This window comes from Idiotropiscis lumnitzeri, chromosome 1 (assembly GCF_059441095.1).
Source record: "Idiotropiscis lumnitzeri isolate Australia: NSW breed Sydney's pygmy pipehorse chromosome 1, RoL_Ilum_1.0, whole genome shotgun sequence".
Classification (NCBI taxonomy): domain Eukaryota; kingdom Metazoa; phylum Chordata; class Actinopteri; order Syngnathiformes; family Syngnathidae; genus Idiotropiscis; species Idiotropiscis lumnitzeri.
In genome coordinates, this window is record NC_142391.1 from 6,042,181 (window position 1) to 6,066,019 (window position 23,839).

At 43.0% G+C, this 23,839-nt stretch overlaps 1 protein-coding gene across 9 annotated transcripts in view; it reads right to left on the minus strand.

Annotated features, from left to right (window-relative positions):
* pcnt (pericentrin) overlaps positions 1 to 23,839 on the minus strand; it is a 49,659-nt gene that overhangs the window by 7,410 nt on the left and 18,410 nt on the right. For all 9 annotated transcript variants that reach the window (XM_088313329.1, XM_088313320.1, XM_088313265.1 and 6 more), the window contains 31 exons: positions 23,705 to 23,836; positions 23,442 to 23,631; positions 23,237 to 23,369; positions 21,891 to 22,341; positions 21,437 to 21,634; positions 21,167 to 21,238; positions 20,906 to 21,010; positions 20,526 to 20,678; positions 18,960 to 19,094; positions 17,717 to 17,877; positions 15,957 to 16,126; positions 15,699 to 15,868; positions 14,721 to 14,883; positions 13,933 to 14,175; positions 12,747 to 12,979; positions 11,031 to 11,138; positions 10,768 to 10,788; positions 10,048 to 10,284; positions 9,763 to 9,936; positions 9,348 to 9,500; positions 9,091 to 9,267; positions 7,091 to 8,002; positions 5,943 to 6,113; positions 5,033 to 5,222; positions 3,876 to 4,198; positions 3,452 to 3,554; positions 3,171 to 3,343; positions 2,513 to 2,779; positions 1,606 to 1,745; positions 1,334 to 1,463; positions 1 to 285 (listed from right to left, as the gene is read on the minus strand). The exon at positions 1 to 285 is cut by the window's left edge and continues 408 nt beyond it. In XM_088313329.1, the coding sequence (XP_088169455.1) occupies positions 1 to 285; positions 1,334 to 1,463; positions 1,606 to 1,745; positions 2,513 to 2,779; positions 3,171 to 3,343; positions 3,452 to 3,554; positions 3,876 to 4,198; positions 5,033 to 5,222; positions 5,943 to 6,113; positions 7,091 to 8,002; positions 9,091 to 9,267; positions 9,348 to 9,500; positions 9,763 to 9,936; positions 10,048 to 10,284; positions 10,768 to 10,788; positions 11,031 to 11,138; positions 12,747 to 12,979; positions 13,933 to 14,175; positions 14,721 to 14,883; positions 15,699 to 15,868; positions 15,957 to 16,126; positions 17,717 to 17,877; positions 18,960 to 19,094; positions 20,526 to 20,678; positions 20,906 to 21,010; positions 21,167 to 21,238; positions 21,437 to 21,634; positions 21,891 to 22,341; positions 23,237 to 23,369; positions 23,442 to 23,631; positions 23,705 to 23,836 (6,273 nt within the window). The remainder of the gene's footprint in view (positions 286 to 1,333; positions 1,464 to 1,605; positions 1,746 to 2,512; positions 2,780 to 3,170; positions 3,344 to 3,451; positions 3,555 to 3,875; positions 4,199 to 5,032; positions 5,223 to 5,942; positions 6,114 to 7,090; positions 8,003 to 9,090; positions 9,268 to 9,347; positions 9,501 to 9,762; positions 9,937 to 10,047; positions 10,285 to 10,767; positions 10,789 to 11,030; positions 11,139 to 12,746; positions 12,980 to 13,932; positions 14,176 to 14,720; positions 14,884 to 15,698; positions 15,869 to 15,956; positions 16,127 to 17,716; positions 17,878 to 18,959; positions 19,095 to 20,525; positions 20,679 to 20,905; positions 21,011 to 21,166; positions 21,239 to 21,436; positions 21,635 to 21,890; positions 22,342 to 23,236; positions 23,370 to 23,441; positions 23,632 to 23,704; positions 23,837 to 23,839) is intronic.

Consider the following 23,839-nt stretch of genomic DNA (forward strand, 5'->3'; position numbering starts at 1 on the left):
CCGGTGGGAGTCGGCTAGCTTGGAGCGGATTTCGGCCAGGCGGGATTCCGATTGGGTCAAGAGGCGTTCGAGGCGCGTGTTCTCCTCGCGTTGTTTGGCCGAGTGCTGGCGCTCGTCTTCGAGCTTCTTCTGCAAGTCGTCCAAACGCTTCTCCAGCACATCGCTGCGGGAATGCTCGATCTGGAGCTCACGTCTTAGGTTGCTGCACGCCACCGTCTCCTGCTCCATGAGACCTTGGAGGGCCAGCAATTCCGACTTCTGCTGCTCCGAAGACGCTCGCATAATCTGGGGGAGAAAGCGTGATGTTTAGGTTAACCAAGACTATTGATGAGCGTCACGTGAAGGTTTGCGCTGAATAAGTGAAGTGCTGAATGCACACATTGATGTAATAATGCTTCAAAGTAAATAAATCCTAACAGAATACCAGAAAGAAAAAAATAAGTGGAATTGTTTCTAAATGCGTACAAATTAGAGGTGTCAGAAAAACGTGTTATCAAGATTAATCCAACCCCCATTTAACGCAGTCAATTTTTTTAACGAGCAATTAAGACTAATCTTGGCCTAATAAACAATGTAGTTCTATGACGTAGCGCTGACGCTGAAAAAACTCCAACACCTTACCAGATCTTGCGAGACCAGAAAAAACATCAAGCACGCGAAATTTAGGACACGCCTGCATGGGCTTGCTGTGCGGAGTTTTTCGCTGGTTTATTGAACTAAAAGCATCATAGCGAGTGGTAAAAATGACGCAAATTCAATTCTGAACGGCAAGTTGTAGTTTTTTTTTTTTTAAAGTTACCAAATGGTGTCATTTGATCCCTTAGAAAGACTGTTGAGATGCTGTTTTGAGTTACTTTGTTTGTGTGAGTCGAATCCAATGCTTTGTTTAAAAAAAAAGTATTTGCATAAAAACAATTCTAATAATAAAGTTGTTACAATTAAATAAAATTAAATAAATAAATTGTGCGATTAACTGTTAGTTAACTATGAAAAATGCGATTAATTATGATGAAATATTTTAATCGCTTGACAGCACTAGTATAAATATAATACATTTTCATAAATAGAACAAAATTCAAGGACCTTGTGCATTAGTTGCAGCTCTACTTGACACAACCTGTTGGTACTTTGTAGGTTCGAATGTGACGTGTGGCGACTAAATATTTCTTCAAAACTGACGTCGATTTTTTTTTCACGCTAAATAACCCTCCGTCTATAGGACAGAGTGGACAACCAAAAGGACCGTAGTTCCAGCTCGAAAATTCCATTGCATTTTTCTGAGCCTCAATCACAATGCGCTTATGCTGTTTCCTTTCCGTCGCCTCCCCCATACCTCGAGTCTTTGCTCCACTTCGTCTTCTTGCCGCACATTGAGAGCTCGTTCTTGTGCCAGCTGCTGCTTAAGATCCCGGACCAGCGTCCGTTCCTTCGACAAAGTCTCCTCGCACTCTTCTACAGTCAACCTGCGTGATCAATTTAGCGGACAAGATACAACAATGAGGAATCACGAAGCAGTACTTTACACAATTGGGACACTAAGGACATCTACGTAATTGTGAATATATTCTAGAAGTATATTTTCATGGGGAAAAATGTTCTTTGTACCTGAGCGCCTTTATTTTGTTATTTTGCTCCAGCTGTGTCTCATGTGCATATTTCAGCTGCTTGTGGCTCTCCTCTAGCTCTGCTTTTGTTTGGGATTCTGCTTGTAGCTGTCCCCTGTCAGCATCTCCTCTGGAGTCAGTCTGGGGTGAGGGTAAAAGAAAAAGTAAAATCAATCAATAATTTTCCAGGTGTCAAACACTTTGATTATACTCCAATGTCATTTGAGCAAGGCCGAGCGAAAGAGAAAACGGGGAAATGGCTTGAATGGTGATTTTAGCCTTCTTTCCTTGCTATAGCTTGAATGTGAGAGGTGTCCGTCAAAAAGATGTCACATGAGGAAACCTGTTTGGAAGGAAGAATGAATGGTTGCCGTAATTTACAGGAGCCTATCGCAGCTATCTTCGGGCAGTAGGCGGGGTACACCCTGAACTGGCTGCCAGCCAAACGCAGGGCACACATAGACGAACAAGCATCCGCACTCACACTCACACCTAGGAGCAATTTAGAATGTCCAATCAATCTGCCATGCATGTTTTTGGAATGTCGTAGGAAACCGGACCACCCGGAGAAAACCCACACAGGCACGGGGGGATATGCAAGTACCACACAGGAAGGCCGGAATCGAACCCACGACCTCTGCACTGTGAGGCCATCGTGCTAACCAGTCACCCACCACGCCGCCTCCAGTCCAACATTAAAAAAAAAAAATTACTGTTTGCGTAAATGGCTTCATTCTCTATATTTCCCAGTTTTATTGCATTTACTGGATTAATTTAATGTTATTTAATTTATTTTTTTAATGCAAATGTAAATAAACCTTAACCTATTGGGATATATTTGGCAGTGCCAGTTTTTGGTTGTAGTTTTCAGTTCAGGTCAGCGGTAGTAACGCTCGTTGAAAACTCACGAGTGTACGTCTCTGTGCCATTCGGCAGAGCAGCTCACGTAGCGCGATCACGGTCTCCTGCAGGGCCCTTTTCTCCTCCTGCCAGCCCATGGGCGGGTTGGAGGCTGATTTGTCCCCCTGACCCAGCACAGCGGGATGCTCATTCTCCTGGAGCTGCGAAAGTGAGTTCAATTCTGCCACGTAGGACGGATGGAACGAGGATGAGGGCCGACGCTGGGATAAGGTCAATATTCTGCAGCTTTCTTGGTACACTTTCCTCAACAGGGCCTGTTCAAAACAAGTATACACATTAGAGTAGCGATTTCCAACCATCCTGCCGTGACAGAGGGCTGTCATCAAATATTGTAAAACAGTTTTCTCTTCTGTAATTCCCAACGATGGGGGAAAAAATAAATAAATAAACCCTTTGGTCATTACTGTAAGGCTGGGGTAAGAGATGATGACAAAAATTTTGACACAAACCCCCTGCCTCAATGCACATTTTTTTTTCTCTCCCAGTCGACGTACAACTAGATTGACGACCCTTTTAAATTCAATTTGTCCCATCTCCTGATGAGAAGTAAAAATGCAAACACATCCAAATACTTATTATTCAAACGGATTCATCGTGCGGTAAAATTATTTGATAGTGCCAGCCCTATCTGCATGTAGTGTCGACCTGAAGTTCTGGAGACAAGAGGTCATCGCTGTAGCTCATGCTGCCTGCAGCGCTGTCTGTGTTAGCGGTAGGGTTCATGCCCCGGCAGCGGAGATACTCGACAAACTGAGCATCCAGCCTCTCCGTCTGGTCCAGCTCCACTCGCAGCCTGGCGCCCAGCTCTGAGCTCACGTCTGAAGTGCAAAGGATGGGAGGGGAAGAAGAAGAAGAAGAAATGAAGTTAGCGTTACTTTAGCAATAACTCAGTGTTGCTGGTAAGGGCGGTAATTAGGGATACTCACTGCTGCCGTAGCCATCACTTGCCCATTCTCGCGCCGACATGGAAGAGGTGGAGCCCAGCGGTGAAGGGGGTGCTGTTAGGTCAAGTCCTTCCAAATCACATACCTCAAAGAAACAGAACATATACGCAGTCAACGCTTGCCAAATCGCACATGGGCATTCGTGAACGCAGCTACACGTCAAGTTGGTTGCAGAAATGCACCGACAGTCCTTGCGCTTGCTTATCTGTGTATTTTTGTGTTCTTTTTAGAATGTCCTAAGATGGTAGCCCAAATTTTTAGGAAAGCACAGTAAACACCAAATTGAAGATAGTCCTTGCCAAACATGTACCGATTAATCATCAATAATCAAATTAATTACTTTTGAAAATAGAATAATCCATTAGAGATCGGAATTGCAGGCCACGATCGCATTGCGAGTACATACTTTATCGGCACTGACTGAGTCCACAATGGAGAAGTTGTCCGAGACAGACAGAGACCGAGGGGAGTGGCTGCTCTGTGTGCTTGGGTCGGGGGTGATGGTCCTGGAGAGAGGCGGCTCCATCGCCACTAAGGAAGACTCTTTGACGCGAGGGTGGTCCAGCTCCAACGCGCTCAGCTCAGACAGACGAGAGCCCAGAGTGGACACGTGAAACTGTTCTTGGAGGAAATCTTCGGAGCACTCCATGTGCCGCAACAACTCCGGGGAGCTTAGGGAGTTGTTACGGTAGAGTTTCACCACGTCTTCTAAAGCCCTTTGAGAAATATCTGGAAGATAAGTTAAAGAAATAAATTGTTTTTACTTAAGAAAATAAATAAATAAAAATATTAAATTTCTTCAATTAGGGTTGCATGTAAAGTAGTAATGGTAAAAAAAATGGAAAGGTGTTTTTTCGCAGCGGTATCTTATGGGTGAGTTTGCTACCTATTATTCAATTGTTCTGATGTTCGCCATATACCGTTTCAGCATAGAGTATGTAGAAATCAAAATTTGGGGAAAGGTGAACACACCAACTCTAATCCTACCGATGCCTATTTGAGTTCATGAACCTCCGAAGTCAATCAGTTTGGAATTGAATCCAATTTGAGGGAAAATAAGACCCCCACAATCCAGAAACTTTAAACACAAAAATCTAAATTAGTTTGGAAGTTTTTTGGGGGAACTTTTGAAAGTGAAAAAAAAAAAAACATTGTCGATGACCATTGAAGTGTAAATGTAACTTTTCTCGAGATGGGTTAGTGCATAAAATGCAAAGTCAGCGAGGTTTGACTCACATCCTTGGAACAGAACTTTTGCATAACAGTTGAATTTGACTTGATTTACTAGAAATTGCAGCTCTTCACTTCAATTTTTCTTATGATTCAACAAGCAAGGAATTAAATTTCTGCATAATTTCATTATTAAGACTTAATACTTTGTATGTGGTTTTAAACAGCCGCAGTTTGATTTCTATCGTAATCCTGTTCCATCATAAAAAGGCATACGGTTCACCATACTGCATGACCAAGCAGCTGAACAGGACAAGTTATGAAATTAAAAACCAACAAATGGCCGGTGAAGCATGTGCTCGAGCACGGAGGTTCTGCCAATCCAAGACTCACCCCTGTACAAGCTTCCCTTGTGATGGCCAAGCGTGTCCAGCTGACAACCATGCAGTCTGGTTTGCTGCAACTCCCTTTCCTGGAAGTCCAGCGTCTCCTCCTGCGCATTCAGGTCTTCCCGTAGGCGTTCAAGCTCAACTTTCAGCAGGCGGTTGTCGTTCTCCAGATCCGCGACGGCGCGGTCTTTGCTCTAACGGCGGAATATGAAAGGGAAAGGATGCAAATCAGTCGGAACACAGCGTAATCTGCAGCCAACCTATGACAAACTGATACTGCTCAATATAGCAAGCGTGGGCAAACTACGGCCCGGGGGCCACATGCGGCCCGTTAAACGTTTTAATCCGGCCCGCCTACTTGAAAAAAATTAAATGAACAAACCTTGTTAATATTTTATTTTCAAAATACTGTGGTGGGTCAAAGACATATTTTTTTATAATGCTTTTGTTCACTTTCTTATAAAATTAAATGTTTTTTTTTCTCAGATGAGGTGAGGTTTCCAAAACACTCCATCCATCTGCTCCTGTTCTGGCTCCTGTGTCAAATTAGAACCCATTCTGGCCCACCAATCAAAAAGTTTGCCCACCCCTGCAATATAGTGTGAATTCGGCCCATATAAAAATACATTTTCCACAATTGAAAATTTTTCATGAAAAATAATTCCACTGAAATGAAAAGATTTTTGTGAAGTGGACTAGAGTAGTAATGTGCATTTGAATTTTGGTGGCGATCGGTCGCCATCGTATACAACAGAACTGATAAAGTAAGACCAGCTTCAATTTTCGTACTGATGTAACTTGTACATGTTTATCTCTTATATCAGTGCCTGATCAAGTGTCCTTTTAAACTAGTTCCTTGTGTGCTGTTTCTAACTACAAATATTGGAAGAGTATTTTCTGTGCCTGATTGTTACCTGTCCGTCTTCACATAGTTGTTCAGCTCTTTGAGTGCTGTTGCTTAAGTCTTGTTTTACAGTGGCCAACTCGTCCATCAGGGCTTGATGCTCTGTCCTCAGTCTGGCCAACTCCGACTCCCTCAGCCTCAAGGCACCATCGGCTTTAGCCAGTCTTTCCTCAGCATGGGTCTAACACAGAGAAAAGGTTTTATTAGCATTTAGTTCGCGATTTCTTTCAAGGGTAGTTCTGTATTCATTCAACAAGCACACAAATGTGATTCTTTTTTTTTTTTTTTTGTATTTACCGCAACATGAGCTTGATCCGAGCTTGATCACAGCACAAAGACATGAAGCAGTCGGACATAATCGGAATCAGCTTTCTCGGCTAATAATAAATCTCATAGTAAAAGAAGGGAACAGCTTTAAAAACTAGAGCTACCCCGAATCTGCTATGCACTTCCTCATTTCAATGTCACTTCCCCCACGACGCTGCCGTGACGTGCCTTCTGCCCCAACTACAACCAGATGTGTTCCTGCTGTTAGCACAGTTGCACTACACTGCACTGAACTGCACTTTTTGAGTGGCAGCGAGGCATTACCGCCCGGAACCTCAACCCCCGACAACAAGACTTCTCGACAGGTCAAAAGTGGCGAAAACATGAACAGCACATGTAGAGTATTTTTAACACCTGATCCCATCAGCTGTTTTCTTGTATTTATAGTAACTCACGATAGTTTCTTATTTTTTAATAATAATAATACAGTTTCATCCAAAAACTAAGGATAAATATATAGACTATTTAAATCGGGTTGATTTGGTTGTGTCTTGAAGAAAGGAAGGCTAAATTGAGTGCAATACTCTGTAGCAACCAGCAGGGGCACTGTTGAGTCTGTCTCAAATACCAAGCTAAAGAAGTCAACATGAAATCAAAAAAAGGTTACATTAACCAGTGGTGGCTTTGCACAAGCTGCATTCATTTGCAGTCTGGACAGAGGGTTGAAAATTTCCTGCTCTGGATGGAGTCAGAGTCTCCAGAAGAAAGCCCAAGATTTTTTTTTTTCTTCCTCTAGAAAAAAAGTTGCTCTGACAAGGTCACCATGGAAACAACAAAAAAACAGCCTCAGCATTTGTATAAGACAAAAAAAAAGAAAAGAAAAAGACTCACCGGCACTTCCTTTGGAGTATCCTCTTGACTAGTCTTCTTTTCCAAGAGCTGAGCAGTGAGCTTCTTAACGCGGGTTGTTAGTGCAGCCGCTTCTTGTCTGAGCCTTTCAATTTCCTCCTGCAGCTTCCCCTCCCTTCTCCTGAGCGCCTCCCGTTCGTCAGACAGCTCCGCCTTGACGGTCTCGAGCGCATCCACCCGGGCCTGCTTCTCGGCGACGGTCTTGTCTCTGTCCGATACTTCGGCTTGCAGACTCAGGCAATCAGTCTTCAATTTCTGATCTTCGGTTTTTAAAACCTCAACTTGGCTCACTAAGTCTTGTTCCTTCTGTTGAAGTTGAGTTAGCATAGAACTGAGGTGGTCTTTCTCTTTTTGCAGGACGTCCACCTGCTGCGCTTGCAGTCGAAAAGCATTTCTCTCCTCCTCGATGCCCACCAGCTCGGCCTCCTTGAGAGCGAGCAGGCCTCGGAGCTCGTCCGCTTTCTCCCGCTCCGCCGTCAGTCGTCGGCCAAATTCTTCGCCGTGTCCTCTGTACTCCTCCTCCTGGGTCAGCAACAAACGCTCCAAGCCCTCCTTCTCCGCCACCGCCGTCTCCAGCTGAGTCTGAAGGGCCTTGAGGCGTGAGCGGAGAGGCCGAGAGGAGGTCGAGTGAGTCAAGCTGAGTTCGTGCTTCAGGCTGCTGGGCCCGCCTCGAGGTTCTGGGCTGGGAGCCGGCGAGGGATTGATGCTATCGCCGTCCTGCGAGTCGCTCACTTCGCACACGTTGGGCCCGAGTGTGGAGAGCTCCGCCTGCAGTGTGCTGATGACCTCGTGTAGACGCTCCTCTTCTTCCCGTCTGTCCTGGCGCAATCTGGAGATTTCGGACTGGAGATGCTCCACTTGCGAGCTCAGGTCGTGGAGCTCGGCCTCCAGATCCTTTTGAGGGAACAAATACAAAAATGGCAAATATAATCAAGGTAGGCACTGAAGTCACATTTCCACCAGGCCGAGGTATGCGCTTTCATATTTGGCTGAAGCTTCTTTGCCTTGGCTGTATAACTCGCGATGACCAAAGAGAGTGGGAGCTGGTAGCAGAAGCATCAACTAAGATGTTGATTGATCAAGGATCTTATTTACGGGCATGGATTGACAAAATTGACATTTTAATCAGCGGAAGCTTTCACATCTGTAAAATATTATATTAGTTGATGTAGGTTAATGCTCAGAGAAAAAAAATAAATAAAGCGGGTATTTCTGTTCTTAAATGCTGCAGGCAAGTTCAAATGTGCTGAAACCACACCTCGCTCGACTGTCAATCAAATCACACAACAATAACGTGGGGAAAAAGAAAAAGAAATAAATAAAAAAAAATAAAAAGCAACATCATCTCAAATCCTTCTTGTGCCTCCACATAACCGGCCCGTGTTTTAGCCAATGCCACGCTTCCCGCAAAGAAGTGGAGAAAAAAAATAAATCTAAGAAAATTGAAACGCTCAGATTAGCGTTATATTGCCAGAATTGAGACTGCATAGTTCTTAGGCTTTGCGTATTTTCAACAACTGCCTTTATGTAAACCTGATTTGTTAAAAGAAATTGATCGGAAATAACGGCAACTGTGTCAGGCTGTCAGCATCAAACTGTTGCCTAATGAACGACATTTTTGAAAAAAAAAAAAAAAAAAAAAAGATAGACAGCTCTTAACTACGCATTTGGGGGCACTCGCTTCGTGGCTCGCCACTTGACGCTAACACTAGGAGCAGGGCTGCTTCATACACGGTCAGTTTAATTATTATTATTATTTTTTTTTTTTTTTAAAGAATCCTTAATTAGCGATTGCACATGATTCAGGACAACGTTGTGTTGGTAGCAACAGTTTGTGACAGCAATATTACTGGCCAACAATAAAACTTCAAAATAAAAGTATACCAAGACATTAACATCTGTTGTTTTTGTGCTTAAAGGAGGTACTTTGTTTACTCAAAGACTCATTTCAGCCCGAGTATAAATCAGGCGTTATTATTTACCTTATTGTTGGTATTCTCCAGCTCCTGTTCCAGCCTTTGAATCTCATCGTTGAGGTGGTCGATCTCCTGGTTCTTCTCCTGCAGTAGAGCAGAGGGGAGGGTCTCCTCTTTCGGGTCTTCCACGGTTCTTTCTACCTCTTTTTCCTCTGCCAGAATGTCAAGGGCTGACACATGCGCCTGGTTAAAAAAAAAAAGGCAGCTGTCAGACAAGTACACAAGTATTAGGTAAAAAAAAAAATAAATTTAGACAAGTCTACCTTGAGGGCGTCAATCTGCTCCTGGAGCTCATGAACGTGATCTGCGTTCTCGCTGGCGAGTCGCTCCAGCTGGAGCGTGAGGTGTTTCAGCTCAGCTTCTTTAATGCTAAAGTCCCTCTGCACGTTGTCCAGTTGGCCCCGTAAAATATCCGCCTAATAAAAATAGATATTGGCCAAAATTACACTTGCTTAAAACAGCACACAGGTGAACAAGTTATTCCTACTACGCAGTAGTAAAATCATAAGAAAAGTCATAAAAACATTTCAAATTTGGGTTTCAAATTAAGGTTTCACTTAAAAGTTTTGGTTTAAACAGCACATACATACGACGCTGTGCAAACTTGCTCAGTGCGTACCATTCGTAAACTCGCATGACGGCGGATTACAGTAAACTGAAGACAAAAATGCACTGTACCTCTTGTTCCTTGCTCTGAAGGTTTTGCTGCGCCGCGTCCAGAGCATCCCTGAGCTCCTGGGTGGGTTCCCTCGTGTTGTTGTGGTAACAGTGTCTCGTCTCATCCAGCTTGGACTGCAGAGCTGATATCTGAAGCCTGTTGGACAACTGCTGCTGTTCCAGGGCCTGCTTATCCTGACGAGGAGGTAAAAAAATACAATCTAAGTCCAAGAGCGTTGCAAACCAAAATTTGAAGTAAGCACGCCGCAAGCTTGGTTTGAATATCAAAATCAAAATGACTCTTACTTGCAAGAGCTCCTCTTCCCTCAACTTGGCCCGGTGCAGTTCTTGTTCCAGTTGGCCGGCGCCACTGTTACGCTCGGCACTACTGAGCAACGCTTGCTCCAACTCACGGATTCGCGCAGCCAGCTTGTCGATCTCCTCGTTGCGCTCCGCGAGCTCTCGCTGCGCCTGCTGGTTGGCCGCCGTCAGGAAGGCGTGGTCCTCCAGCTTGTCTTTGATGATAGCTTGCAGACTCTCCACCTTGGAACACGCGAAACGGTGGCGGCAGAATGAGGCGGCGTGATAAGGAAGTTTTAAGAGACGGCAACGTAGCAATGGGATTTGTAAACCACGGTGAAACCTCCAAAGTCAGAACCTCCAATCTTTTCTGCCATGTCGAAGTCGTTCCAATTGCAAAACTATTTTCCCAATTGGACGTCTGAGTTGACTTTGTTAAAGGTAACGTTTAACTTTGGAAATTCCACTGCTTATGATTCGGAGCATTCCCGAAGAGCAGCAACTGGGAGAGAATGATTACGTCAAGCCATTCAAAAGCGAGGAGCGACATGGACGGTGAGCAGTTAGGCAAGGAGGAAGCAAGTTAACGCATGCAACATGACTGACAAAAGGGGCCACTACAAAAGAAAGCTCTTTAAAAAAAAAAAAGAGGGCATAAGAGAAAGATAATGATGCAACAATGCATGCATAAGATTCAGAGAAATACGCTCTGGTTGAAGTCCATACCTGCTGAACCAAGTCCTCAAACTACAGCAGTCCATTCAGCACAGGAATAAGCACATGGCAAAAGTCAAGCTTTGTTTCATCACTCCAACCTCTTGCAAACACCAATGGCTATGAGTTAAGAGCTCTTACATTCGGAAAAAGCATCACTACCACACGCATTCATGCACTTCTCATCTTTGTCATTTTGGATCGAGTAATATTTTTTTTTTTTGTGTATGTGGGTGTGAAATTGTTAAAAGACAGGCAGGGGGAGGGGGACTCACCCTGTGCCCTTTGATATCGCTGCTGGCCGTCTGCCTGAGCTGACTCTCCAGCCGTCGGATCTCCTGCTGGAACTCGTCTCTCTCGTGCTCACGCTCGACGGCTTGTTCCTGTTTGAACACAAATGAAAACCAAGTCAATTACATGACAAGCTTGGGATGGGCATAATAATCCATTACTTGATGTTGATTTTTTGTGTCCATCCATTCATGGTAGGTTGATTGGACACTCTAAACTGCCCCGAGAGGTATGAGTGTGAGCGCGGCTGATCTCTGTGTGCCCTGCGATTGGCTGGCAACCAGTTCAGGGTGTACCCCGCCTACGGCCGAAGACGGTATGTATTACAATGACTGACATAATTTTGCCCATGTCGGTAAATTCGGTGACTAAAAAAAAAAAAGAAAGAAAAACAAGAAAAAGAAGTCTTTTCTGTCCGCGGCGATGTTCATGCCCCTTTAAGACGGCTACAGCGCGTGTCGTCACGTGACTCGACCCTTCTGAACATGAATGTAAACAAGACGCGTTCGTAGCTGGCGATTCAAATTCAGAAGCGGCTGACACGGCTGAAGACGAAGTAATGTTAGTTGAAATTATTCCTGTCGCGCTTGTCCCGAAAAGAAATTCGACATCTGTCGTTTGGAAATGTTTTGGGTTCCATAAAGACAATGTTTAAGCTAAAGAACCTGAACTACAAAGTGCGTCGTAAGCACCTGAAACAGCACGTCCAAGCTTTTCTTTTTCACCACCCACAACACAACCATGCTGTTGACGTGGAGCTTGTGCTAAAAGTTCAAAGTGAGGAGCAAGTTTGGACAAGTGACAACAGCCCATAACGGAGGCGACACCATACGAGAGAACGTCTCAGAGGTGGACGCGATAGTCGAGCACACAGCTAAAGATAGAGCTCCTCTAGTTACAGTGGAGCGCACAGGATTTAAACGCCTCATGAACGTAGCCAACAAGAGGTACGAAAATATTTGTTGCAAACCGTACTTCCCGATATGGACAACATCGGGACGGGAGCGGAGACATGTCAAGCATTTTGCATCCACATCCGACTAGTGGTCGAGTCGCAACATGCATCCCTGTTTGATCCTGAATGTGCAGTACATAGACGACAAGTGGCAACCGCGCACCGGAGTACTCGAGACGGCACATTTTCCTGATGAAGCACACTTGTTTATTTGGCATTGGCATTCCATTGACATTTTTTTCATTTTATTTAGCATTTTGTTTACAGGTGACTAGCTCCTTTGCACATGGCATTATTTATATTGTTTACAAGATACCTTTACACAAATCTAGGCCTTTGCAAATGGCATTACAGCATCTCGGCACAATCTATTTGCAGAAAAAGATTTTGTGAGAGGGACCCTTTTTCTCCTGTTCTTTGTGACATTGTTCAAGTCATGCAAAGCAAGCTATTTTGAATGTTTATTCAAATGATTTTTGTACTTTTATTTTTCACTGAAAGTAATGTGTACCAGTTGGTCAATAAAAAACAGTTAATATGCATTTCCTGCATTTATTTTGATTTTGGTCCTCAGGGGGAATTTATCGTGCATTTATCGTTATCGAGCTATAATTGCCCAATTTACAGCGATATTGATTTTAGGTCATATCGCCCAGCCCTAGAATAAAATAACTTCCACTATGGGAAGCTGACCAAGATCCACAAAGACTTTTGCAAATTACAAAAGACCGATTTCTCCGATTACCTCGATGAACTGCCGATCGTGCTTGAGCTGTTTCTCCAGCGCTTGCACCTGCTGGCTGAGGTCTTCGGCATGGTTCTTGTGGTGCAGCTCCTCCTCCTGGCCTTTAGTCTCCTGCTCCTCCAGCTCCCTCTCCAGAGTCCGGAGGCGCAGTGAAAGAGTTTTGTGGTCCTTTTCGGCCTGTCGTTGTAGCTCCAGACGGTCCTGGGTCAAGCGCTCCGTTTCCGCCAGCAGACCTTAGTGGAATGTAGGTGTTTTAATCTCCAAGCAAGATGACATATTCAAGATGTTCGGTAATCACAGACAGTTACAAAGATAGAGTTGCACACCACCGGGAATATTCACAGTTGGACACTTTCCATGGGATTTTCTGGATTTACACAATTCAAGACTTTCTTTTGATCGAGAACTTGAAGAGTATATAAACTCAAGATCTCAAAACTTTCAATTAGAATCCCAATTTGCACATCTTCATCGGCATCTTACCGTTTACGTAAACACGCAAGTTTTATTTAAAAAATTATTTTCAAAACAATGCACTTATTTCAGTCTTTTGATAATGGGACGTGTACGTTTTTTTTTGTTTAAATGTTTGTAAAAAGTAAAATTGGCCAATTCATCTGTTATCGTAATTTTATTCGGACAAATTTCGGAATCAACAAAAAATAAAAAACTATATTAGCGCGGCCCAGATATTTACACTTAAATATGATATATTTCCATTAAATAACCCCCGCAGAAAATCCCAGTCAGTTCAAAAGGAAAGTTTCCAAACTGGAATACGTCCAAAATTCCCCAGCTCAACTTTGCATGGAAATTTATCATAAACTTCATAGAAACTTAGCACAAAATTTCCAGCACTGAGCAGCCCAAGATACATATAAAAAAAAGCACCAAGTTAGACATTTTTAAGGAAAGGAATAAAGAACACTACACAGCAAGAGCATCTGCCACAAGCTGGCATACTGGCAATGATGCCATTATGAAAGCCAAAAAAAAAAAAAAAAAAAACACAGCCTCCCCACCTCCTCATTGCAAACATACTCTGACCCACAAACCGGCAGCAGGTTCTAAATTGAGCCAATGGCCTGGAGGAGACGAGACACAACTGAGCAGGCCCGTTACATAAGCGCACGGCAAAAAGCTAGCTCACCGAAGAGGACATTTATATTCCTCTCGCTCGGCTCACCTTTTTCCCTCTCCCCGAGGCCGGCGGAGAGGTGCTCCTTCTGGCGCAGGAGTGCGGCGTGCTCCTCGCTCAGCTCCTGGTGTTTGCCTCGCAGGCTTTCCAGCTCTGCGCAGAGGCCTTCCGTCTGTTGCGCATTCCTTCGGAGGTCCTCCATCTCCTCCACTAAGCGCTCCTCCTGCGCCTCCTTCTGCAGCAAGGCCTCCTCCAGAGCGGACTTGTTGGCCACATAACCCTCCAGAAGCCCTGAATGGATAGTGACGCGTGCATTGCTAATAAGAAATTGAAAGAATCTACATCTGGTGTGGGCAAACTACGGCCCGGGGGCCATATGCGGCCCGTTAAAAGTTTTAATCCGGCCCGCCGAACTTGAAAAAAATTCAATGAATAAACCTTGTTAATGTTTTATTTTCTAAATACTGTGGTGTGTCAAAGACATATATTGTTGTCATGTTTTTGTTCACTTTCATTTAAAATCAAATGTATTTTTTTTCTCAGATGAGGTGAGGTAACTAAAACACTTCATCCATCTGCTCCTGGTCCAGCCCCTCTTGTCAAATTTTAGAAACCATTGTGGCCCAACAATCAAAAAGTTTGCCCAGCCCACATCTACATGGTTATAGGGCTGGTACAATAAATCGAATTCCCATCAATATCGCAGTTGAATGTGAGCCTCTACGCAAGCTTGGAGAGAACAAGGACAGACTAGTGCTAAATATAATATAATCTATCCCCTGCTACAATAAATTGGCTGATAGACGGTCAAAGCTTCGAGTGGATACTGGGCTCACCCTCAGCCTTGTGCAGTTCCAGCTCCAGCTGACACTTCAACTTGACCTCTTGGTCAATCTGGAGCAACAGGAGATTGTGCTGCTTGAGGAGTTGCGCTGAATCTTCTTGGCCATGAGCGAACCTCTCCTCCAGAGACAAATGGATGTTGTGCGTCTGCTCCAGCTGCAAATGGGGGAAGGATTACAACCTGGTGAGAAGTGTTCGGCATCTGGGGATCATCGTCTTTCCTGAACGCAAAGGATCTGCTTTACTAAATAAAGGTTTACGTAGGGCTGGGCAATATAGCTGGAATGTATATCACAATATAAGTATTTGATATTGCGGCCCGTTAAACGTTTTAAATCGGGCCCGCCGAAGTTGAAAAAAATTAAATGAATAAACCTTGATAATGTTTTATTTTCTAAATGCTGTGGTTTTCCAAAGACATGTATATTGTTGTAATGCTTTTGTTCACTTTCATTTAAAATCAAATGGTTTTTTTTCTCCGATGAGCTGAGGTCACCGGCCCCTCTGTCAAATTTTAGAAGCCATTGTGGCCCACCGATCAAATAGTTTGCCCACCCCTGAGCTATAGGGTTGTTTTAAATACACAAGGTGAATTTTTCCGTTTCAAGTTTAGTTTAAGAATAAACTTTAAGTCAGTTTTTTGTTTTAAGAACATTTCACCATTTGGGGAAAAAAAATAATAAAAAATATCAGCTTTTTGTAACCTAAATTCAATTCACTGCCTGTAAAAGCAACATGTTTGTCTTCGACTAACACCATCACATATTTCATTTTGAGCTCGGACAAATTTTCTGTGGTAAAAAAAAAAAAAAAATCAGACCCCGCTAGAGTGCAAAATCCTTCGTTGAAATAATATAAAAAATGTCCACCACTTCACATCTGTGATGCACACAATCTTTTACATCTGTGTACACGCAATTAAGACCATGCCATCTGCGATCTCAGGAAACCAAAACCACAGTGTGCAGTACCTGTGTATTGGCCTGATTAAGCAGCTGCAGGAGCACATCGACTGTTTGTCGCAGTCGGTTGCAGGCATTCATGGCTGCTTCCTCTCCTCCAGGTTGAATGTGCACGTCTGAAACCAGCAGACTCTCGCAGAGTTGGTGAGTCAGCTCCAGGTCTTCGGGTAGAGACAGATCTGCAACCGAAATGCCAATTCAAACCAGAGTGTGAACTTTAATTCCACCACTGAGCAAAAAAAAAAAAAAAAAAAAAAAATGGCCAACCTGATTCATGTGGATCACCATTTCCAAATGAGCACCTCTGATAGGTAGATTCCTCCGACATGTTTCTGGTGTTAATCTTTTTGCCGATCAGCTCTTCGGTAGCAACCGTGATACGAAGCATCTCAATCAGCACCTTCTTGAGCTTGTCGTTGGCCTGGTGCAGTTTACGTCTACAAATGGAAAAAGAAGCCATGATGCGCATAAAGAAATAAATGACCGTCCTAGGCCGTCCACACGCACAAGGGCTGGACAATAAGGCCTGAAAATAAAACTTTTTGGGAAAATTTTCCAAAATATCTACAACAAATCATTATCTGGACATGTTTCAGCCAATAACAGATCTGTGTGCAGTGTGTTGTTGCGCTGGCTTGACAAAAGCAAGGTCAGCAACATCATGGTCATTTGTACGGACTTACAAGCTCTCCTTTTGTGCTCAAAGATTAAAGCTTCTGCCTTGTGTTACAAAACAAAGCTTGCAGTTCACAATTTTAGTTTTATAAAAGCTTACAATGATCATGTTTTTTTGTTATATTTTGTGATGTGATTAGGCAATGGAATTGAAAACCAGCCACTTCCGCGTCACCAACTCTGAAACTTCTCAAATACAAACACCTCTAAGAGTTTAACTCTTTAAATGCTAGCCATAAAAAAAAAAAAAAAACCTTTTTGAGGGCCAGCCAATTCAGAACATTCTGACTAATCTTTCAAGGCTCATGTAATATTGTGTTTTAGAGCAACAGTGACTTTTATGCTATTCATTTTTACCTTAGTGACACCTTAAGTATCTGAATAGTCATTTTCTTCTATAAAGTACCAAATAATTGTGTTTTTACAGGCAAAATAATTCATTTACAAAAAAAAAAAAAAAGAAATAAATTGACACGTGTAAGAATTTTACATTTGACAAACAATTTACTATTCAGTGTGTATGCACATACAGTATGTCATCGTTTCTGCTTCTAAATTTAAAGGTCAAGGTCGGTCATGTCTATTTTTAACAGTACAATTTAATCAAATGAGAGCGGTCCAAACTTTTACTCCGCAGTTGATGGCAATTGCCATCACGGGTGCTCCTCATTAGGATTCCCGTCGACGTCATTTCACGTCAATGGTGCTTCAAAGAGTTAAGGAAGTCATTCCAAACTACTTCCACAGCTTTTATGACAATTTGTTTTACTAGTTGAATATAGAATGCGGTGACGTAACACAATTACTAGGTAATCTGTTTCTGACAGAATTTTAAAAATATGAAAATTCTGATAAATTGTTCAGAAAGTGAATATTAATAGGTTTCTATACAGAACATATCGCTGGCATCGGGCAGAATTCTTGTACCTCCAAAATGACAGCACTTTTCAGGAACCAACCCCCCTCCCCTCCGCCAAAAAGGCATGTTTAAAAAATAAAACCAAAAAAACTTGCCATTAATTGAATATAATTTAATAAATCAATGATTCCAAAACTAAAAATACACCATGCAATGTACAGGGCAAGTGACTCTGCAACTGCCTTCCAACTCTTTTGTGAAAATTATACTGCTTATGTTGTCTGTTTTTTTAGCGGGAATAAGACCCTCTATTCTAGTCGCTTGTTAAAAGTCACCAGTGCAGTCAGAAGCTCCGAACTAGTGCCTCTCTATTTGCAGCCATATTGGAAGAAGCTCACATCAGCAAAGCAAAACAAGAATAAATCAAAATTAGTTAACAGCCCGAGCACACACCCCCACACCCGCACACACTCATATGAGAATGGACACAAACCTTTCCTCTTTGGCTTTCTGCAAGTCATCGGTGAGCATTTTGAGAAGGTTGCCTCCCTCTTGACTCTCACGTTCCCGTCGTTGGAGGAGAGTGTCCAGAGTCTCCATCTCAGCGCGCTTGCCCTCCAACTCTCCCTGCAGGCAGCTAACCTCCTCTCGTAGCTGGGAGGAAAGACAGAGGATACTTGTGAATGCTATAAACGATCTGTTTCATTCCCAAACCATTAAAATCCAAATTTTAAGCCCTGAGAAAAAAAAAAAAAATAAATAAATAAAAAAAAAAAAAAAAAAAAAAAAACTGTCCAACTTCAGAACTTACAGATAAGATTTTCCTTATTTTTTGGACCAAGCTTGCTTATTTCATTATCCATCCACCACTGCTAAGAGAACTTCCCTCCCTTTTCACTCCCCCTCCCGCTCTTCATTAAAAATGTCTCTTGCAGCCACCTGCATCAGCCAAACAATGGCGTCACCCGGGCAACAAAACCCTCCCAGCCCCTCTCCGGCTAACCTCACGACAGAGGAGAGGTTGAGTTGAGTGTACATGTTAATATCTTACTATCAAACAAGTGCCAGGTGCTATGGCAACTACGAAGTGTATGCACACACTCACTTGGCATTTGCAGCGCCACACTACCTTAAACCAAAATATTCCGGAAAACGTTTTACACAGCATTTGGTATGTTTTGTGAAGCCACCACAGAAGTGGTGTATAATTAATTTCCCTCCAAATTGCGACTTACACTCCGGAGCGACTTTTTTTTTTTTTTTTCTTCATAGTGCATTTTTTTGACTGTGACAAAAAATATGGTCATTATAGTTTCAGTAGGACAAATAAAAAAAAAAAAAGAAAAAAAAATCCAACTCATCTAGATTCATGAGACAATTTGGAAAACACTTTGAACGTTAACACCCTATTCTATTATCATAATATGGTTCATAGAAAAAAAAAAACTCATCCTGACAAACACTTTCAGAAAGTATTTTTTCTTGTTTGAAATAAAGTAAAAATCCTTGTGAGGAGAAGCGGAACAGACAATGGATGGATAATTATATCAATTTGTTTCTGCAGTGTGGCGTTACTACATAATTTGATAAACCATTGCATGTTCATGGAAAAAAAAAAAATTATATATATATTTTTTCATCTTACAGGCAATCAAGAAATTTGTCAAATGCGCATATGCCTAGTACATGATCAAAGTTAATAACCAAATTGTTGACTGCATGTGTGTGAAGAGTACCTGAGCAACCACAGCGTCTAGCTGCTGCAGTTGTGCGGTGAGCTGGCTCATTTTGCCGGTGTAGTTGCGCTCCTTCTCTTCCTGTTCCGACTTCAGGGCCTTACGCAAATCCTCAAGCTCCGCCTGCTTCTCAACCTTGAAAGAAATAGTGATGCATGAATTGAAGGAAAAAAAAAAAAAAGAATGTTCATGCATCTGTTTGTTGTCGTATTTTTGGGTACGTCTTGCAGGCTACGAGTGAAATGTCTGAAAAAAAAAAAAAAAAGCACCTTCAACCAAATAACCTTGCGCATCAGCGGATAAAAAGCTTGCATCCATCCCCTTTAGCAACTGTTCAGATGGCAGCGATGCAAAACCACACGCATGTACCAAATCTCAAGCAGACAGACGGACAAAGACATTCCCCTCGTATATGATGGCGAGATTAAAACCGAAACTGGGTTTGAATAAAGCTCCACTAGGAAGGAGTCCAATAGCGGGGAGGGGGAGGGGGGGAAAAACCCTAAACCTTCAAATGAACTGGTGCATCTGGAGATTAGAGGAGCAATGTCGCAAACAAACACAACGGCATGAAATAATCCACAGAGATTACATAATGCGGGCTCAAAACGACACAGTTGGATGAAAAGAGGTACAAATAGACATATAGAGTAAACTCTCGCATCTTCCCCGTTTCGGCATTTGTGGATTTGTTTTTAGTCTATCCTCATTCACAGAAAAACTCACCTATTTGCTGTTTTTGTGATGGAACTGTTGGAGTCATCAGAGGAGTGACTTGGAAAATGGGGTACGGGTTCTACAAATGGTAGACTGGCCCCCTCTAGTGGTATGTGAAAAAAATCACTATCATAGGTTCTACTGCTTTTTTTGGGGGCTGAGGCTAAAACGGTGCCCGGTGAGGGAGTTCGGCATTGGGCATGAGTCCCTGACTACAAGAACTATGGGTATCAAGCACAATTGCAAATTACTAGGCCCAAACATTTTAGCTCAGGAGCGAGCTGGTGACTGGCGCCAAGCCACTGTGGTGGGAGAGATTCCAGTGGATGTTTTTTCGAGGCTCGAACGTAGGGATGTGTAGGCTAGGATAAAAATGTTTGACCAAGTAGCAGCCATTATTAAGGTTGTAGTGGTAACATTTGGTTGACAGATCAGTTGGGCCGTTTCAGTGGTCACACCCACAGCGTTTGAAAGCAGAGACAATGGTATGATTTTTCACGAGTATGAAATGGCATTTTATAGACTTGTTTTTTTTTTTTTCATCATTCAAATTTGGCAGTGTTCTTCCCTGGGGTGCGTAAAATTGAAAACACATTTATTTTCATTTTTATTTTCGATATATTGAATGTTGATCAGTATTTTTGGATACCTTTCTTGTTTTTCAATGGGTGTCAATTATATACGCGATTTTCATTCTTCGGGTGCGGGCCCGGTACCTATTCCAACGAATAGTGGAAGTTGACTGTAGTTAATTCTAAAAATGTTTACACAGGGTGCCCGTTATTCACAGTGGGAGATCCAGTCCCTTAATTTACAAGAACTCAAAAAAAAAAAAAAAAAATCTTTCACCTTCATGTGATGAATCTTGTCTTGCAACCTCTCTCCGGTTTGGACTTTGAGGATCTCCGCCTCCTCCAGGAAGTGCTGCCGTTGCCTGGACGACGACTCTTCAAGCTCCCGACGACATGCCTCGAGTTCCCGCGCTGAGGCTCCTTTAAGCTCCTATGATGGGGCAACAACGCATCGTGTATTGGTTTCACAGAATTGTACAAATGCACCATTGTGAGGGACGGTCAAAGCCTCTCTCTAAGGGGCCGTTTGTAAAACAGACAACATGCGAGTAGTAACCTAAAACACATTATACGTACACACTAAAAGTGCACAGGCGCCTCCCGATTTACACTGGCCTGTGCGTACACACACACCTGCACGCAAACACCTACACACACCTGTAGCTGGAGTTGGTGCTGTTGATGGACTTGTTCTTTCTCGGTAGTGTACGCCTGCGTGAGCTCCTCAAGAGCAGTGCCGTGTTGCCTTTCCAGTTCTAAAACCTGAGAAGATAAGTGACCGTTTACTATACAGTATGTAGTGCATCCAGAAATTAATTAATTAAGTTTGAGGAAATATGATAGGACCAACTTGTTACTACGTGAATCAATAATACATAACATATAAGATACATCATGGGAAAGATTGGATGAGCGTACCTGCGCCTTCAGCGTACCCAGAGCTTTGCAGTGTTCGGCATCCAGTGACTCTTTTTGAGTCAACAGTTCAGTCTGTGTAGAAAAGAAAATTGAACAGGAAAATGTAAAATTACTGAAAAAAAAAATAAAATAAAAACCCACATCAGAAATTACAAAAAAATAATCATAATGATAGCATGTCGGCAATATTTGAAGCTGTAAAAAAGTTGCAATTTTACGAGAATAAAAAGAAAAATTGATTTATGACTTTCGTTGAAGCCGCGTGCTCACCTGATGAACGTGGCCGAGCTCGGCCGCCAAGGCCCTGAACTTGTCCATGTGCATCTGAGCGAGCTCCTTTCGCAGCGCCTCTCTGACAGCCTCCTGCTCCGCGGCGTAGCGCTCCATCGTGTGCTGATGCTGCGCTTTTTCAGCCGTGAGGTTTTGATGGTGCCTCTGCTCCAGTTGCACCATTTCATCACGCAGTGCCTGTCGTTACAAAAATAAATAAATAAATAAAATAGGATTAGAAATACACTCACTTGGTAACCCTCACGGGAATCTGAGTTTTCATTTTGGCTTCTTTTACAGGATCAACCATTTGTCCAACATCAGCGCTTGTTTGTATTTAAAATAAATAAATAAAATCCAACCAATTAAAATTTGTTTGTACAATGCGCATGGTGCAAAGCAACCCCAGCAGATTGTCTTGGGAACGTAAGGTTGTGCAAACGTGTCCTCTTACGTGTACTTCCTTCAGGTACGTGGCTTCCAAGGTGTCCATATTACTTAGCATCCTCTTTTCGATTTCATCCGTCGCTTCCTGGTGTTTCCGAGCCAGCTCCGCTTCTTGAGCCTCCAGCTGGGCCTGACCGGTTTGCTGAAACAAGGCCTCAAGGGCTTCCAGGTCCTCCTTGCGCTTGGAATTGAGGGCCACTTCCAAAGCAACAAGCTGTGCTTTGTGCTCCGACTGCAGTCGGGCCGTCACAGCCGCAAGCTGGTCCCCGTGCCTGGCGCAGAGCGAGTCCACTTGCTCTTTGTGTTGGGCGCGGAGAGAGTCCATCTCTTTGGAGTGTTTGTTCGTGAGGGCCGCTCGCTCCTGTTCCATCTCAGTGTGATGTTTGTTTCGCAGCTCCGCCGCGGAGATTTCATTCTTGCGGGCCAATTGCTCCAACACGGCTTTTTCTTCCTCAAATCTGAAGGAAGAAAACAAAAATATTAAATAAACACCACAGTGAGTTCGGCTTTGGCCACTGGAGATAAAATACAATGACACAAAATAGAAAATTATGAGAAAAAAAATGAATAAAACCTATAGAGTGGGGAAAAAAGTCCCATTAATTTTTCAATAAAATAAAAATAGAAATGTCAGCTTTTATATGGTCGTAAATAGTGTTGGTTGCATTTGTTCCAGAGTTTTTCTTTTTTTTTTTTGGGGCGGGGTGTAAGAACGCCTCGTGTTTTTTAATGTCATAAGCGTTTTACTGTTTGTGAACTTTACTATAAGTTACTTAAAGCGTTATTTTTAACTAGTATATGAATAGCAAACATTTTCAAGTGGATTTTTGAGCATCGAACAGGACATGCGGAGGTGTTTTATTACGAGCCAGCGGCCGGGAGGGGCTGCACATAGCACAAACACATTCCCTATCGGTCGGTTACTTCCGTGCGGCGAAGTAGGCATCAAAAACCAGCAGGCATTTTCTGAACGATTACAGGAGGACCGTAATCTTCCACTGGATTCTCGATGACCAATTATAGTCACAATATGCAAATAATGTCTGAATTTTATGATGTTATATAAAGTGAACTTTTCAAGCGCAAAGTTGCACAAACGTGGTAACAAGTTGCAAAAATTGGGATAAAAATGACCTTTTTTTTTTAAAAATTCTTTAAAATATTGTGCAATAGGCTTTGTAATGCATGGGGACTTGACCGTTCGGAAAAAAAAAGCTAAAAAAAAAAACCCACTAAATTCTATGCCATGGACTGAAGATGACCAGGAATTGTCATCACATTCTAATTAATTACGGTCAACGTCACCATCAATGACATGATTTATTTCAACAGTGCTATCAATACATCTCTCACCGGTCCTGAGCTTGTTTCAGGCGCTCCTCAACCTGCTGCTGGAGTAGAACCGTGAGCTCTTTCATTTCCTTTGCCGTGCTGCTCTTCTCACGTTGCAGCTCCACATCGTGCTTAGCTTTAAGAACCTGGGGGCCTAAGGCACAAGCGGCGGCGTTACAAACCCAAGGACGGCCACGTCGGCGTTGATAACGGTGAGGAATCTTACACTCGCTCTTCAAGGACTTTTCAGTTTCGGAGAAAGCTTTTTGGAACCGTGTCTTCTGCTCTTCCATCGCATTCTTGATGGCGGCCAGTTCATCTTGGTGTTCATCTCGCAATCTCCTCATTTCCTCTTCGCTTTGTTGCATCAGAGCTTCCTTGAGGCTGACACGCTCCTTGTCAAACTCCCTTTTCAGCTGTGACGGAAATTACAGTTAAGTGATTATACGATCAGGTGACGACTGTGACTTTTGAGAATGGTTGCCATACTTTTTCTGTTGTCTTGTGTAGCTCCGCATTGCTTTTGTTCACGTCGGCAAGTGTGTTCTCCAAGGCTTGGATGAGGGTCAAGCTGGTGTGCAACTCCTCGGTGCAGCACCATAACCGCAATTCCACCTCCACCTG